This window comes from Callionymus lyra, chromosome 19 (genome assembly GCF_982586985.1).
Source record: "Callionymus lyra chromosome 19, fCalLyr1.hap1.1, whole genome shotgun sequence".
NCBI lineage: Eukaryota > Metazoa > Chordata > Actinopteri > Syngnathiformes > Callionymidae > Callionymus > Callionymus lyra.
The window spans coordinates 5,341,776-5,358,724 of record NC_141836.1 but is presented as its reverse complement, the minus strand read 5'-3'; the positions used below and the strand labels follow the sequence as shown (position 1 = coordinate 5,358,724).

Genomic DNA, 16,949 nt, shown 5'->3' with positions numbered 1-16,949 from the left:
CGGCAACTTTGGAACATGTCAACTGGATAAATGAGAAGATTAATACACAGTTAGGCCGGTTTACACAGAATAAAAACGTTTTCTATAAAGTCAGGTGCTTACTTTTTCTAATTTAACTTCTTAATTTAAAATGAATTTCTATTGAAAACCTTTTAAAGTCAAGTGATTTATTAATTTTTAAGTTCAAAATCAATCTTAGATCAAAGTGTGGCCCTTTAACAGCATCTATGTGGCCCTAAAACTTTTTTTTACGTGTGTTTTTATGTTTCAATAGCATGCAGACTGTTAGTATTTGTGTGTGTTTTCATGTTTCAATAATATATTTAATTAAAAAAATTAGTGATGTTGTGTGTTCTTTTATTTTATTTGTTCTTTTTTTAGTTAGTCTTTTAGTTGTTATTATTTGTGTGTTTTTATTTAAATGTGTGTATTCATGTTTCAATAGTTTCCATGTGTATTTTAATGTCTTTGTTCCTTTAAGGTTTGTTTTTTTATGTTTCAATAACATGCCGACTGTAAGTAATTGAGTATATATTTTCTATTTACACGTGTGTTGTCATGTTTTAATAATATATTTAATACCACGAAAAGTGCATCCTTGACTTATTACTACGTTTTTATGTTTGTATTTTATTTCAAATTGAGTATTTATAAAATAAATGAATATATTTTTATATATATATTGACGTTTTTCTTGGGCTATTTGTTAGTTTGTCTTGAAAACTTCATCTGTGTAAAATTAGAAATGGAATAGTTGACCCCTGGATTAAAATAGTAAATCTAAAAGTATAATTATGAGTTATATTATCAATAAAACAAATACAATTGTTGACACAATGACATCACTCTTTATAAACTTATTTTACATGTTTTACCAGCAAAATCTATTGTTTTCCTTCAATATATCCGGATCTAAAAATGTCTCTAAACTTTTCTTCGCTCATGTTAAGAAACAAATCCTACACTTTAACACTTTTTGGTCTTTTTTTTTTTTTACAACATCTCGTGTTGTCGTCCAGCGCGCACACGCTCACCCGCCGAGATCACGTGACACGCCCCGGCGGCTTCTTCTTTGCTGGCCCTGCTCGTGCGCGCGCCCCATCTCCTCCGCACGTGAGCGCGCACAGGAGCCCAACAGCTGCACTGAAAAAAAAGAGTCAACACAACAATTGCTACACAACAATTGCTACACAACATCCAGTGCCAGTGAGGTGAGAATCTGACCCGGAACACCGGCGGACGCGGGGGGTCGAGGGTGAGGGAGGGGGTGAGATTGTTGTCACTCGCTTCTCCTTCTGACTCGCCCGGAAACTCTCCTTTCGGGGTCCTTACTGTCGCTACTGTCGCGGGTCGAAGCCCCTCGAGAGAGAAACTCTAGTCGCGGGTCTGAAGCACGAGTGAGAAACAAAGCGTGAGTAAAACAAAGCGTTAAAATTCCTACTTCTTTTTTTTTTACCCCATTTATCGAATCATCGACGGGTTGAGTCTTTAACGCTCGGTACACAAAAAAAGCGATACTTTTGAATAAAAAGACACGTGACTGTCGCGCGTTTGGTAACAACGTATTTTTAATGATATTTAAAATAAAATAAAAACGTTACTGATAGTGTCTTAAAGGCGTCGACAGGCCGGAGCAGACAAGTGTTCACCTGGACGAGGCTAACTAGTCGCAGCTAACGACTTACCTTAACAGGTAAACAATGAGGGGGTTGAAAAAAGTTAATATCAACGACATGAAGATGTGACTTTGATGTTGAGCTTCTTATTTATTTATAAAGGACACACACTGGGATCCACTCACATGGTCTTTGTTTGTGTCAAACTCTTTGTAATTGTACTTTATTTTAACGTTACATTGAATATAAAACACAAAAGTTTTGACACTAATCCACAGTTCAAAACTGAAAGTGACTAAAAAACTATGCTAAACATGATTTTTAAAAGTACAACTTGCTCAAGTTATTTGTTTAGGACCCTCAAACAAAAATTGAGTAAATATTTAGAATGTTTTTTAGATGTTTTTATTTGTTCAGGCTTTTCCTTGATTTTCTGGAACTCCTGTTGTGTTCTCAGTATTATCTTGATCTTTAAAGTATATACTTTATTGAATATTGTTTTGACTGTTTAAGCGCTTTGTGACCCTGGTCCGGAAAAGCGATCTATAAATATAAATTACTTACTTACTTACTTTGTGTGTTATTTAATTTGTTTATTCTGTGCCGACACCACAAAGAAAAGCCAGTGTTGTCAACACTGGCAATAAAAGTTTGATTCATATTGAAAAAGCAAAGTTATTTTATCAGCAAAATGTTTTATTTTATTTTTTTAAATGCTATTTTATTTTTTAAACGGTTTTCCCATCACATTTGACTCTTCGCTCTATGGTTCCGGCCCCTCGTAACAGTATTTTATTCGGCCCCTGATGAAATTTTATTCCTAGAGTGAGGAATCCTTCCCTCGAAAAGTTCAACCACCACCTTTGGACTCGCTTGTAAGGACGAGCGATGATCCTCCTTTTGTAGAGCAGCGGGTCAATGCCAGACCTGATTTAAAATGGAGATATTTGTATTAAACACTATTATGTTTTTATCTTGAGCGTCTGTAAAGTATTTGAAGAGTTACATCAAAGGAGCACCTTTAAGTAAGTAATTTGTATTTATAGAGCGCTTTTCCAGACCAGGGTCACAAAGCGCTTAAACAATCAAAACAATACTCACTCAAATATATACTTTAAAGGTCAAGATAACCCTGAGAACAACACAGGAGTTCCAGAAAATCAAGTCTAGACTTCTAGTCTAACCAGGTGAACACTAATTATAAACTAAATGAATAATAAAACATTTTTTGTTTCAAAAAGTTCATGTCCTGACATATTTTTGTAGTTATTGTAACTTTTTCAACTAGTCAATGCTGCCTAAAGCTGAATAACAATGAGTTATTATAAAGAAAAATCTGAATATAAAAGTATAAAAAGTATATTTAAAAATGATTAAGGCTCTTTTAACTGCATATGATGAAGACGGCAGAAAATAATGATTATAATATAGAGTTCCAAGAGGCTGTGTAAGTAGCTTCTTAGCTTGATGTGGTTTAGTTTTATTGTCTTGTTCCAGCTCAACTCTCCTACTAGTCTTACACTTAACTGACCCAGATTTGGCTTTTTGTCGCGAGAATGTTGAGAAGAATGAACCTTCCTTGATTTTCTGGAACTCCTGTGTTGTTCTCAGTGTTATCTTGACCTTTAAAGTATATATTATATTGAGTATTGTTTTGATTGTTTAAGTGCTTTGTGACTCTGGTCCCGAAAAGCGATCTATAAATATAAATTACTTACTTACTTACAATGAAGTTTGTTCTTTGAGTCCAAAATGAACTCAACAAGGCACCTAGAAGTTAATTTGTAGGAAAATATAAAGTCGCCAAACCTGTTGTTCCAGCTCTGAGCTAATCTGTGGGATCTTCTGTCATTCTCCTGATGAGACCGAAGCATTTTCTTTACCTTTGTTTACTTTAATTTAATTGATTAACTTTATTAAGGGAAGCCATAAGTGATCAAGATCTATATTCTGATAACATAATGTTGTATTGTGTGAGAAATGGTGGCAGAAGTCCTGCCCTGAACATGGAGGAAATGAGTCGTCCGTGCAGTTTATTGCTTAAAAAAAGAACTTCCTGTTTTCTATGTGCGGGCATGCAATTTGATCTCTGCTCTGGTTCTTCATATTGTCTTGATGGTACCTGGTTCTGTGTGCTCGGCATGACAACTACTTGGAGTAAAACCTGTCTGAACAAACCAACTTCTACTGCCAAAAAAATATAAACGATGCATTCAGGGACAAAACTACATTGAGATTCACACTTGTTAACTCACAAATCAATAAAATGTTGTCTTTATTAGTACTAAATGAACAATTTTCTTGTAAAGATAAACCAGAACATTTAATCGATATTATTGTTGTTTAAGTCTGTAAACTTCATTGCAACACAATTAAAACTTTCCGATTGTCGAGTACTTGACTCTGATGTTGCAGAATTTTCAGACCACATGACTCTTGATGAAGTCGTAACTGCTTTCATTTGTTTTCAAACCAAAGTATGTCCAAACATCAGCTTTAAAAGCTGCTGGAGTCACTGTATCCTCTCGTCCTCAGTCAATACCAGGATTTCGCAGTATTACATTGTTAATTTAGCTGCAGAGGACGTAATGATATCTTGTAAACACTAGGGGTGTGTATTGCGATACAAGGTTAACAATACGATATATATCGTGATACTGTAGTAACAAGTATATATGTGTAGTATTGTCGAGTACTTGACTCTGGTGTTGCAGTATTTACAGACCACATGACTCTTGACGAAGTCGTAACTGCTTTCATTTGTTTTCAAACCAAAAAATGTCCAAACATCAGCTTTAAAAACTGCCTGTCTCGACTGTATCCTCTCGTCCTCAGTCATTGCTTGAGCCGTGGAGGACGTATTAAGTGCTGCCATCTATCGGCCGGAAGTTGAATTGCAACAAAAACATGAACAAATGTATATTTGCACAAATGTATATCTTTACCTGAACTTGTTTTGTGTTGTTCCAGATTGGCGTGAGGCTGCGCTGCATGTATTGAAGGCATCATGCCGACAGAGTCGTTCGTGGAGAGTCCACACGGACTCGCTCAGGAGAGTTTAAAGATGAACATTCCTTCAAGCGTCCAAGTCCACGAGTCCAGCATGACGGCCCACTTTCTGACCACCTTTCTGGAGAAGGCGGCCCTGCAGGCGGGCGAAGACTCGCGGCTGTCCTGCATGTTCTGCGAGCAGACGTTCGGCGACAAGGCAGAGTTGGGGCCTCACGTGCTGACCCAGCATCCGACCAGCTTCACGGAACCGGCCGTGCTCCAGATCGACGCAGAGCTCAGATCCGCGGACGAGCGGTCCCGGAACAGGACCGTCCCGAAAGAAAACCCCGAGGTCCACAGATGCATCGTGTGCGGGCACGTGTCCCAGGACCAGCCGGAGCTGGAGGCCCATCTGAGGAAGCACAAGGACTACTTCACCTACTGCTGCAACATCTGCGGGCGGCGGTTCCGAGAGGCCTGGTTCCTGAAGAACCACATGAAGATGCACACGAAGACGGCAGGGAAAGGCAGAGGGCAGCCAGCGCAGGAACCATCGGTCCTGATCAACGATGTGGTTCAGGAACCATCCTCCGACCGAGTCGTCACCACCTACGAGATGTGCCTGGTGTGTGGCTTCTTCTTCCCGGACCACCAGAGCCTGGCAGAACACAGCCGGGTCCACAATCGTGAGTCGGACCACAGCAGAGCGGTCGACGAGGCGGAGGATATAGAGTCCAATGAGATGTTTCTCGAGGGTCTCGGCTTGCAGCCTAAGAGAGGCCCACAGCCCGAGAGGTCTTCCAAATGGGTCCCACAACTGGATCCGTTCATCACGTACCAGGCCTGGCAGCTGGCCACCCGGGGCAAGGTGGCGGTGGGACCCATCACGGCGAAAGAAAACCCTCAAGAAGTAGCCACCGACCACGAAGACACTGGTTCAGACAAGGAGGAGCTGAGCAACATTTGGCCCACAGGTCCCGGGGAGAAGACCACCAGAGAGGTCTCTCCTCAGCCGGCCGAGGGCCCCCTACGGCGGTCTCTGATGGAAAAGAACAGCAAAGAAGACAAGGACCGGCCCACCACCTGCGAGGAGTGTCACAGAACCTTCCGGACCTACCACCAGCTGGTGCTCCACTCCAGGGTTCACAAGCGGGACAGAGGTGGAGCCGAGAGTCCGACTTCCTCTGTGGACGGGAAGCTACCGGAGGAAGGTGCGGAGGAGGGTCTGGAGGAGGCTGTGATGACCGACGCTTCAGGTACGAGGACAGTAGGACTAGGGGTGTGTGGAGGGGATGTAATGACTGCTGCCATCTAGTGTCCAAAAGTGTAACTGCAACACAATAATGAATGAACAACATGAGTATTTTTTCTAAATATATATATATTTTTGATCAATTCGGTGCTTTTGATTGATGCGGTTTTGTGAAAAAATATTTCCTTCCTCCCTTTGAAGACGGTTCTGATCGTCCCAAAGTCAAGTCCAAGAAGTGCAGCGTCTGCGGCAAGTCGTTCCGGTCCAGCCACTACCTCACCGTCCACCTGCGGACGCACACAGGTGGGTCTCCACTTTAACAAGACCTCCAGGTTCTGTCTCGCTCACGAAGGTCGTTTCCGTTGCAGGCGAGAAGCCATACAAGTGCGAGTACTGCGACTACGCCGCGGCACAGAAGACCTCCCTGAAGTACCACCTGGAGCGCCGCCACAGGGAGAAGCCCCAGATGGACCTCCCGAGCCGGCCCGCGACCGAGTCGCCCGTCTCCGACTGCGACAAGGCCGAGAGCCCTCTGTCGGAAGACTCCAAAGTCTGGCGGGCAGAAGTCCCGTCCGAGTCCGGAACGGAGCCCGTCCGGATTAAAGAGCAGTACATCCCCAAGATGACGGTCTCCCTGACGGACGGCGTGCCCCTCAAGTGTCCCGTGCCCTTGAACCTCACGAGGGGGAGGAAGCCGGAATACTCGGAAGCCCCTTTAAATCTCTCCTTGAAACCCCACTTTGCTGTGCCTTCACCCAGAGTGCCTGTCGCCGTCCTGCCCTGCCCGGTGTGTCCCTACAAGACCGCCTACCCTGAAGTCCTGATCATGCACATGAACCTGAACCACAAAGAGAAAAACCCTGGAAATGCGAGGAACAGGTTTATTTCGCAGCCCAAGCGACTCACAGGTTGTCCGCCGTCGCTCCGCGGCAAAGACGTCGAGCAACTTCCCGCGACCGGGCGCCAGTTCCCCCGTCGGACCAAGTCCCCCACCCCTAGACCCGCGAGGCCTTCGGACGGCCCCGTCATCTCCTCGCCTCAGGTCGTCAGGAAGTCGCTCGCCCACGTGACGGCGCCTCCGAGAAGCACTTCGGACGTCAAGAAAACCTTCAACGGAATTTTTTATCCAGAAAAGGTTTTTGTGGAAAAACCTCAGAAAAAGGTGGCCGTCAGTGAGACGATGACCACCATGAGAGGCAGCCCCTTCCGGCCCGTAGACCCCGCCAAGGTACGGTTCTTACTCCCCAGAGGTAGCTTCCCGCAACCACCCTACCACGAACCCACCAGCAAGAGACTGAAATACTCCCAGGATCCGGGCACAGAACCGGGCTCGAGACCTCCGTCCATGGAGGAGGTCATCATCAAAGGGAGAAAAATACTGCCGGTCTCAGTCCCTCAAGAGGTCCGGATGCCCGTGAAGACCTCGGCCATGGCGGGAGGACGGGAAGTGGAGTGGGGGATGAACCACTTGCACTCGTACCAGAACCCGGAGCTGGCGTCCCTCTACATGGGCTCGCCGATGCACCCGGGCCACCCCGTATTTGGAAGCCCTCAAGCAGGTAAACATGGACACAGTTGAAGGTCACCAAGATTGTTTTCTCACTATAATAATCTCCTGTAGGGGGCAGAAGTCTGCTGTACCAACACTTCACCAACATGCCGGCCTTTCAGTGGGGAGACGCGCCGTTGTCGCCACGCCTCCAGGGGGCGCCAGACAAAACGGTCTGAAGAGGCGGCAGGAGATTCTGCACTTCAACGACGGTCCAGATGGAGCTTTGCTGCCACCTGCTGCTAGGACGTTCAAACTGTTCAAGGGTTCTACTGTTTCAGGGGTGTTGTATTATTTTATTAATATTATTATTTTATTACCAGAGATGCTCAGCAGCGCCTCCTTTTTTCGACGCAAGCGTCCGAGTTCTCTACCTCATACTTCGGCTCGACGTGTGTGTGTGTGTGTGTGTTAGCGTGTGTGTTCCCGAGACGAGTGTGTAACGTTCCTGTCGTGTGAAGCAGAAAAAAAAAACGGTTTCGTTCTGAGGTCGTCGGTGCCGAGATGCCGTTGTTGAAAACTGTGAATGTAAAACAAGCCTCAGGTGTTCCACAGTTTCCACTTTAAGTTATTTTGATTTTGGTTCCACAGAAAATGTTTACGAAGATATTGTTTGAGATTTGTACGACACATTTCAATAATAAAGTGAGCAGTCTGCAGTGGTTTTTGTTGTATTTAGGTTGCAATTAAGATGTTTCTTTAGTTGTCAGTGTTAAATCAAATGAAACAAAAATAATTGTATATTAAAATAAGTAAAAAATAACCATACGATAAAAATAAACATTAAAAAAATACACATTTTGATTATTGAGTAATTATTATTTTACTAATGACTACAGATGTATCACTAAGTTACTATGTATTCAAACAAACTAGAAGTAAAAAAAAAACAAACATGCTACTTCACTCTTGACTTTAACAACAAACATATCTATGTTCACTATTCAGAACAATCAGTTTAATGTCAGCATTGTATTCACAGACTGACCTTCAGAAGAGAACGGTACAAAATAAATCAATGTTACTTTAGTGAAAATACATTTTGTTTCCAAAATTAAACACCTTTCATACAGTAATGATCAAAAAAAGAATACATGTTTTTCTCTGCATGGCCCGCGAACAAATGCCTCATGGACTAGTACTGGTCCCCGGACCACTGGTTTCAAATGTAAAACAATAGTGTCTTGACACCTTTAGTGTATTAAATACAAAAGTTTGATGAAAAACAGAATTTCAGGTTATTTGTTGTAATTACTAATGTTTGCAATAATATTTTTTGAATAAATTGTTATTTTTTCCGCCATGAACTGTAAACTAGAAAGAACAGATGTAAGCGTCAAAATAAATCTTCTGGACAAACAAAGAACTCACCACTAGATGTCAGTGTTCACCCAGTTACGTCCGCCTCGGTCTCTGCGCGTCTTCTTCTCTGAGGCTCGACATCGATGGAACAAGTGAAGTTGTGAACTTATAACTGTCAGGTGTTCATCATCGATGAAGAGGATGATGATGATGGAGATGAATATGAATTTGAATATGAATATGATGAAGATGAGGATGATGATGGAGATGATGAAGATAACAATAAAGATAAAAATAAAGATGATGATGATGAAGAAGAAGATGAGGATGAAGATGATGATGGAGAAGAAGCTGATGATTGAGATAAGATAAAGATGATGAAGATGATGGAGATAAAGATGATGATGGAGATCATGAAGATAACAATAAAGATAAAAGATAAAAATAAAGAAGAGGATGATAAAGAAGAAGAAGAAGAAGATGATGATGATGATGATGATGATGATGATGATGATGATGATGATGATGATGATGATGATGATGATGATGATGATGATGAAGATGATGATGAGGATGAAGATGATGGCGATAAAGATGATGATGATGATGAAGATGAAGATGAAGATGAAGATGAAGATGAAGAAGAAGAAGAAGAAGAAGATGATGATGATGATGATGATGATGATGATGGCGATAAAGATGATGATGATGATGAAGATGAAGATGAAGATGAAGATGAAGATGAAGATGATGATGATGATTATGATGAGGATGAAGATGATGGCGATAAAGATGATGATGATGATGATGAAGATGAAGATGAAGATGAAGATGAAGATGATGATGATGATGATGAAGACGAAGATGAAGATGAAGATGAAGATGAAGATGATGATGATGATGATGATGATTATGATGATCACCCAGTACCTTTTTTCTACATCACAAGAGATTGAAAACATGAAAGAATCACAACCATTCATCTCAAAATAAAAATCCCCAAAACACAAAATCACTAAAGATGAACCAACACATAAATTGTAACACAACAACACAATCATAGAAGGTAAAGAACAAAAACAATGGTTCACCCTCACCACACCATTCTATAATTAACAAGCTGTGTTGTTAGTTGTGCGTGTGACTTGTGAGGACCCAGCACTGATCCCTGAGGAACACCTGCACTGAGAAAAACAGTGAATTTCTACCTTAAACAACCTTTATCTTCGTCCTCATCCGACCCCCCGAGGTCGTTCCAATCGTGATGAGGAAGCACTGATGACTTCCTCCTCTCAGGTCGGAAGCACAAATGAATGGGGACAGTCTTCAGTCCAGTGAACATCTCCACTTGGACGTGGTCCTCCCTCCTCTTCCTCCCCCGTCTGGAGTCGACCACATCTGTTGGCTGTCTGCTCCCCTGGGCCGCCGCTCTGTAATCTATTGCATTAGCTCACATTAGTGCATATTGCCCATGGGCCCGGGTAATCACAAACAGAGCATTTCACTTAGCATCACACTCAGTGTCGCACACGCAGACACACACTTTGTGGCAAACTTGCAGCACAACACGTCCTACTCTCGCTCCGTCGCACATGTTTGTCTTTTCTCGACGTTTTTCAAAAATCTGTTCGTGCGAACTCACAACTGCTGTGAGTCAACACAGTCGACAAGAAGGACGCTCGACACAACCGCATGTAACACAACAACGGATTAGATGACAAATTGATCAACACAACAATCAATATCAAACACAAAACACACAACTGGACACATCCGCTGACACACAACACAACCCCTGATTATTAGTCACACGACCAACTCACAATAATAAAGTACACAACTCAAATATGCCAAATTTAAATAAAGAGACTAAAAACAATTCAGGTAACACAAAAATGATTTAACACACCAACTGTAACAACAACAATACACAACTTAACAACTTGACAAAACTAAAATTAACGCAGACCAAAACCTAAGATACTATAGAACACAACCAAAATAACTAAACACAACATTTTAAAAGAGAAATTTAGCAACTCGCTTAACATGACAACAAAACAAAAATGACGCACAAAACGTAAAACAGACATGACATCAAATTGAAAAACTACCTTACAGAAACACAAGCCCAGTTAACACAACAATGAATAAATGAACACAAAGGCCTTTTTCTTTAGTACAACAAAAAAACACAAAACACAACCACTAAGGCAAAAACAACAAATTTAGTATCAGCCTAAAAACGACAATAAATTACTATAAAAAGTCACTTTTCCCAAAACACAGAACACCACTTATCTTAAACACACAAAAAAATATTGGGCGCAAAAATATATTTGAAAATAAAGACAAATTATGTTAAAAACAAAATAGAATAAATAAAGAAACACAAATCATTTACAAATACAATAACACATAAAAACATCCAGAGTCAACAATGTGTGTCTAACACCTTTGTGTTGTTGTAGATCTAAAAAAAAATGTCTTCAATTAACTGATTCATCTTTCTCAAGCTCGTCAAGGACGCGAGAGTGTTCCAATCCCACGAGTGTGTCACACTTCCTTCCTTCTGGTCGTCTTCGTCGCCTGCAGTTCTTACAACGTGCATGACTTCACAACTGGGCCAGAGCGGAGGATGTACGGCGGGAGTCTGCGCCAGTTGTTCAGCATCATCATCATCATCATCATCATCACCCGACCCCTCAGAGGAAGAGCCGCCATGTAAGGGGTTCCCACAAAAAAGACGGCCCCGCGGAGAGGGATCCGGGTGTCTGGAGACGAAAGGGGGCCATATGGAGCCGAGCCGCGGCAGCGAGCCCCGCGCTCGGAATAATGGATGATGTGTCATGTTCCATGATGCCGAGGGGCCGTCAAGAGACCGGGTTTGGGGAAATCAAGAGAACTCTGGTACAGCTGAAGCGACTGTGGCGCCGTTTAGCCCTTTTTTGTCCTTTTTTTCCTCAATCTGCCGGAACTCAAGTGGGCCGCGGAGTCGAGGGAGGACGAGGGGGGAGCACCTGTTTGTCATGCCAGGACCGCTCTGGAGGTGCAGTCAGGAGATTCATCCCAACTTAAGAGGATCACACACCTCAGGTGCTGTCATGGAGGGTCGACTGTGGCAGGATGGTCACCCAGAGCTCACACACACACACACACACACACACACACACACACACACACACACACACACACACACACACCCCCACACCCCCACACGCACACACGCACACACGCACACACACACACACACACACACACACACACACACACACACACACACACACACACACACACACACACACACACACACACACACACACACACACACACACACACACTCCTCCCCGTCCAGGTGAACCGTCTCTTCATCCCGGACTGCCAGGATTGCAGGGTGTGGATGCAATCGTTTGAATGTTTTTTAGAGAGACAAAGAGGGAGAATGAACCTTACAAAGTGAAATATTTTGCATTCATTCATTCATCCATTCATTCATCCATTCATTCATTCATCCATCCATCCATCCATCCATCCATCCATTCATTCATCCATTTATTCATTCATCCATTCATCCATTCATTCGTCCATATAGCTACGATACTGATACTCCGATCCACCATTTTTACTCTCCACTGACATTAGACCCCTAGCAGCATGTTTAACTCTCCACTACCTTTAGACCCCCAATAGCATTTTGACTCTTCACTTACTTTAGACCCCCCAGTAGCATTTTGACTCTCCACTAACGTTTGATCCCCCAGTAGCATTTTGACTCTCGACTAACTTTAGACCCCCAGATGCATTTTGACTCTCCACTAACATTAGACCCCCCCCGTAGCATTTTGACTCTCCACTAATGTTTGACCCCCCAGTAGCATTTTGAATCTCCACTCACTTTAGACTCCCCAGTAGCATTTTGACTCTCCACTAACATTAGACCCCCCAGTTCCATTTTGAATGTCCTATTACTTAATACCCCGGGCAGCATTTTGACTCTCCACTCACTTTAGACTCCCCAGTAGCATTTGGACTCTCCACTAACATTAGACCCCCCAGTTGCATTTTGAATGTCCTATTACTTAATACCCCGGGCAGCATTTTGACTCTCCACTAACGTTTGATCCCCCAGATGCATTTTGATTCTCGACTAACTTTAGACCCCCAGATGCATTTTGACTCTCCACTAACATTAGACCCCCCCGTAGCATTTTGACTCTCCACTAATGTTTGACCCGCCAGTAGCATTTTGAATCTCCACTCACTTTAGACTCCCCAGTAGCATTTTCACTCTCCACTAACATTAGACCCCAGTTGCATTTTGACTCTCCACTGACATTAGACCCCCTCCCACAGACCAACATTTAAACATGGACTTGAGACACTGCCAAAGATCGTATTGACGCTAAAAGGGTGAAAAAAAAAGGTAAGTCATCAGAGACTCGGAGTAGAGCTTCCTTCTCTATGGACTCAACCTAATGGTTCACTGTGGGACATGGATTAGTACCAAATGTTGACCCGGTCTCGGGCACTCGTCGGGTCTGTGTGGAAAGTCAATAATTCCCTCCGTCTCCTGTGAAGCTCGTCCTCCTCCGCCCCTAGATCTGCTGCCGCAGAAGCTCCTGCTCCTCATGAGTGAGCCCCATAAAAGCTGCCCCAGCCTCCGCCGCCGCGTTATTGTTTCTCGCGGATGATTGATTGATGGATGAGCGCTGACACTTCAATGAAGCCATTTCCACCGGCGTCTCTATCCGATGATGTGCAGCGTATATTTTCCGTCCGCGCCTCATTGCTCGCCCGTGTCATTCCTGGAACTTCATTTACACCGCCTTCCCTGAAGGACCTTTTTTAGCCCCATCTCCCTTTTTCACTCCTTCTTTTTATCTCCGCCGCCGCCTGCGTCGTAAAAATAATGCCGCTTCGCCTCGGCTGCTGGAGGGGCCCGGGATCATTTGCTCGGGGATGATAAAACCGAAGGCGTGGAGGGTTATTTACAGGAAGCGTGACACCGGCGGAGTCCCACTGTTGGGCCTTTTTTCTTCACTGTCGCAGGTCCACGCAGAGACCGGAGGATGATTCACGGCTCGCTCTGTGCTCGTCTGCACTGGTCTGATTGCTGCTGAGGACGCTCTGCACCCGAGTCATCGCCATCACAGGAGGTAGAACTAGAAAGTGAGAAACACACCAGAGGAGAGGAGGCGCCGCGACATTAGAAAAGTCCATTAAATTGTCAGGTAAATACAGTCTTCAGCGTCCATCACTCAATCATAAACCGGACTGCCCCTCTAATCCAAGCATTACGGTAAGTTGCTGAGTCACGTACGCGGTCTGGTGTCGCCGGAGATTGAGGTTTCCGTCTTCCAGACAGTTTTTTTTTTTCGTTCTCGCTCATATTTTCGAGCAGATGGTGCGCGCCATCGGTTGCGGCAGGATTTTCTGGGACCCCGGCCACCGGATTCCCCTGCCGGTGCCGCCGAGGCCTGTTAGGAGCCAGAACTGATTGTTGGGACACGACACCTCGGAGTCGCAGTGTTTTACTCACAGTCTCATCAGCATCGTAAAAGAAAAAAGTGGAAAAAACATGGGCTGCCGGAGAAAGAGGGAAAAACATTCCAACTTCCTTCATGCCTACTTACCTGCCAGGAACCTACCTTAGGACAGGACCTGAAATGCACTTACTAAGAAACTAGTTTAGGACCCAGTAACCAGGGTGACTACCTTGGACCACCAGTCCAGTACCTACCAAACCATATACCCAGCTGACTCTCTGCTTCCTTCATCCAGTACCAACCCATCTTACCTTTGTTTTTGCCGTTCTTTCCTTGACCCCCAAATCTGTAAATAGCACCTTAACTTCCTAGAACCCTGACCTCCTTTCATCCCGTCCACCACCCTTACCTAAGTGACCTCCTTTCTCACTACCTAGCTATCTTCCAGCTGCAATCCTACTAGGGGGGGGGGTAAGAATATATTGATACATTTAAATACGCGATAAATATTGCGTCCTCCGCAGCCAAATGTAACAATTAAATCCTGGCGACGACTGAGGACGAGAGGATACAGTCGACTCCGGCAGTTTTTAAAGCTGATGTTTGGACATATTTTGGTTTGAGAACAAATTAAATTAGTGAAGACTTCTTCAAGAGTCATGTGGTCTGTGAATACTGCAACACCAGAGTCAAGTACTGGACAATACTACACATGTATACTTGTTACTACAGTATCAATATATATATCATAATCTTGCCTCTGTATTACGATAGATAATGTATCTCTGGATTTTTGCAGATAAAAACTCCTACTTTTAATTATGTTTTTTTATTTACAATGGAAATATTCACAGCATGTGTTCATTTTTGTATTTCAATTAAACTTCCGGCCACTAGATGGCAGCAGTCATTACGTCCTCCGCAGTTAAATGAACAATAAAAACCCTACAAGATCCTGCCGATAACTGAGGACGAGAGGATACAGTCGACTTTTAAAGCTGATGTTTGGACATATTTTGGTTTGAAAACAAATGAAAGCAGTTATGACTTCGACAAGAGTCATGTGGTCTGTAAATACTACAACACCAGAGTCAAGTACTCGACAATAGTACACATATATACTTGTTGTTGTTGCTACAGTATCAAAACACCAGAGTCAAGTACTGGACAATACTACACATATATACTTGTTACTACAGTACCAAAACACCAGAGTCAAGTACTCGACAATACTACACATATATACTTGTACCAGCGAGATCCCAGCGATGACTGAGGACAAGAGGATACAGTCGACTCTTTTAAAGCTGATGTTTGGACATATTTTGGTTTGAAAACAAATGAAAGTAGTTACGACTTCGTCAAGAGTCATGTGGTCTGTAAATACTACAACACCAGAGTCAAGTACTGGACAATACTACACATGTATACTACCTCTCTACTACTTACCCTCCTTAAGCTACATAGTTTGGGGGGATTTGAAGAACTGACACCACCTGACTGTGTCTGATCCAGAGAGATGATTGTTTCCCCTCAAAGACATTATCAGCCGACGCTAAAGAAAACCGTCACGCCTCCCCGGGTCCTGGATGTTCTTCAATCCTGCTCCGACAGCCCAGGGAGCAGTTTCCCGACCGGAGCGTCCGGGCATTAGCGAGTGTGTGTGTGTGTGTGTGTGTGTGCGGCCGGTCAGGGAGTCTAATGTCGTCCCTGTGTACATCAGCGTGTCGTCCTTTAACCATCATCGCCTCTGATGGGCCCGAGTTTCGCCGCACAAGGACGAGTCCGATGATGACAAAACGCACAACGACTTTCAACCCTCGGCGGACGACAAGGACAATTCAGACCGAACTGTTTGATTCACTTCACGGTGCGGATTTACCCATCAACCCATGAGTCACAGAATGAGTGCTCGCCGGCCTCTAATGAATCAAGTTTTAAGGTTATGGAGTTTTATTCTCGTTGCGATGTCGGCGTCCACTAGAGGGCGTCCTCCCGGTGAGACGCAATAGTATCTGTGTGGCAGATTCGTCAAGATTTGAAGACTTTTTATTCACTAAACTGACTCGTCGACTTGAAAAACTGGCGTCCTTGGGACTCATATCTGTAGAGGGCTTTAAAAAAGACTGAAGTCATAGTTATCCTGGTAAATATCTTCGAATCCCATTAGCTGAGTCAGACTCTTGGAGTAACTCTGGGCGACTACTTGATTTGATAGATGCACCTTTGAGTCACATTAATCCCAGCGAATCCCTGCCAGGAAGTGAGTCACACTCATGGAATCAATCACACACCTGTGACTTGAAGTTGTGTCCGACTCGTGCGGTTCTAGAACCTTTTCGAATCGAGTCTTGATCCATTTGTTGTCGCCCGTTGAAGGCGCTTTTTCCTTCGGTACCGATGATGAGGTCAAGGGTTCAAACCCAGGAAGTCCACCCAGGGAAGGATGACGTGGCGACACGTGTGCTCAAACGTATAGTTCCCCGTCCGTGAACCGAAGACAAAAGTGGCGTCTCTCTCTCTCGCGACGCCATTATCTGATTGCGCCGCACTTTCCAAGAAGCCATTTGTTTCACAAGAAAACCAAATGAAAACATGCAAAGCAGCCCCGAGATGGAAGCGGCGCGTCCGTCCGCGGAGCAATCGATGGCGTCGCCTAACTGGAAGCGACAGAGAATGCGACACGCGGAGAAACAAGTACACCCTCAAATTAGGTTACCCCCTTCCTACCTGCCACTTGATGAGCACTATGC

At 43.9% G+C, this 16,949-nt stretch overlaps 1 protein-coding gene across 3 annotated transcripts; it reads left to right on the top strand.

The window, feature by feature from the left end:
• The first annotated feature begins 1,079 nt into the window (after positions 1-1,079).
• znf217 (zinc finger protein 217) lies at positions 1,080-8,067 on the top strand. 3 transcript variants are annotated; one of them, XM_087782056.1, is made up of 5 exons: positions 1,080-1,211; positions 4,587-5,863; positions 6,061-6,162; positions 6,228-7,418; positions 7,481-8,067. In XM_087782056.1, exons 2-5 carry the CDS (start codon positions 4,624-4,626, stop codon positions 7,585-7,587), a joined length of 2,640 nt encoding a protein of 879 aa, XP_087638182.1. In that variant the 5' UTR covers positions 1,080-1,211; positions 4,587-4,623; the 3' UTR covers positions 7,588-8,067. The 3 variants fall into 3 exon arrangements, with proteins under 3 accessions (XP_087638182.1, XP_087638183.1, XP_087638181.1); XM_087782057.1 differs by having other exon boundaries at positions 1,207-1,255; XM_087782055.1 differs by lacking the exon at positions 1,080-1,211 and adding an exon at positions 1,262-1,411.
• Positions 8,068-16,949: the final 8,882 nt, after the last annotated feature.

Excerpts from the sequence above, each read along its gene's own strand:
- znf217 (XM_087782056.1), top strand. The coding sequence starts at position 4,624 with ATGCCGACAGAGTCGTTCGTGGAGAGTCCACACGGACTCGCTCAGGAG. Across the intron at positions 5,864-6,060 it reads TGTGATGACCGACGCTTCAG|ACGGTTCTGATCGTCCCAAA; the intron begins GTACGAGGACAG and ends CTCCCTTTGAAG. Across the intron at positions 7,419-7,480 it reads ATTTGGAAGCCCTCAAGCAG|GGGGCAGAAGTCTGCTGTAC; the intron begins GTAAACATGGAC and ends AATCTCCTGTAG.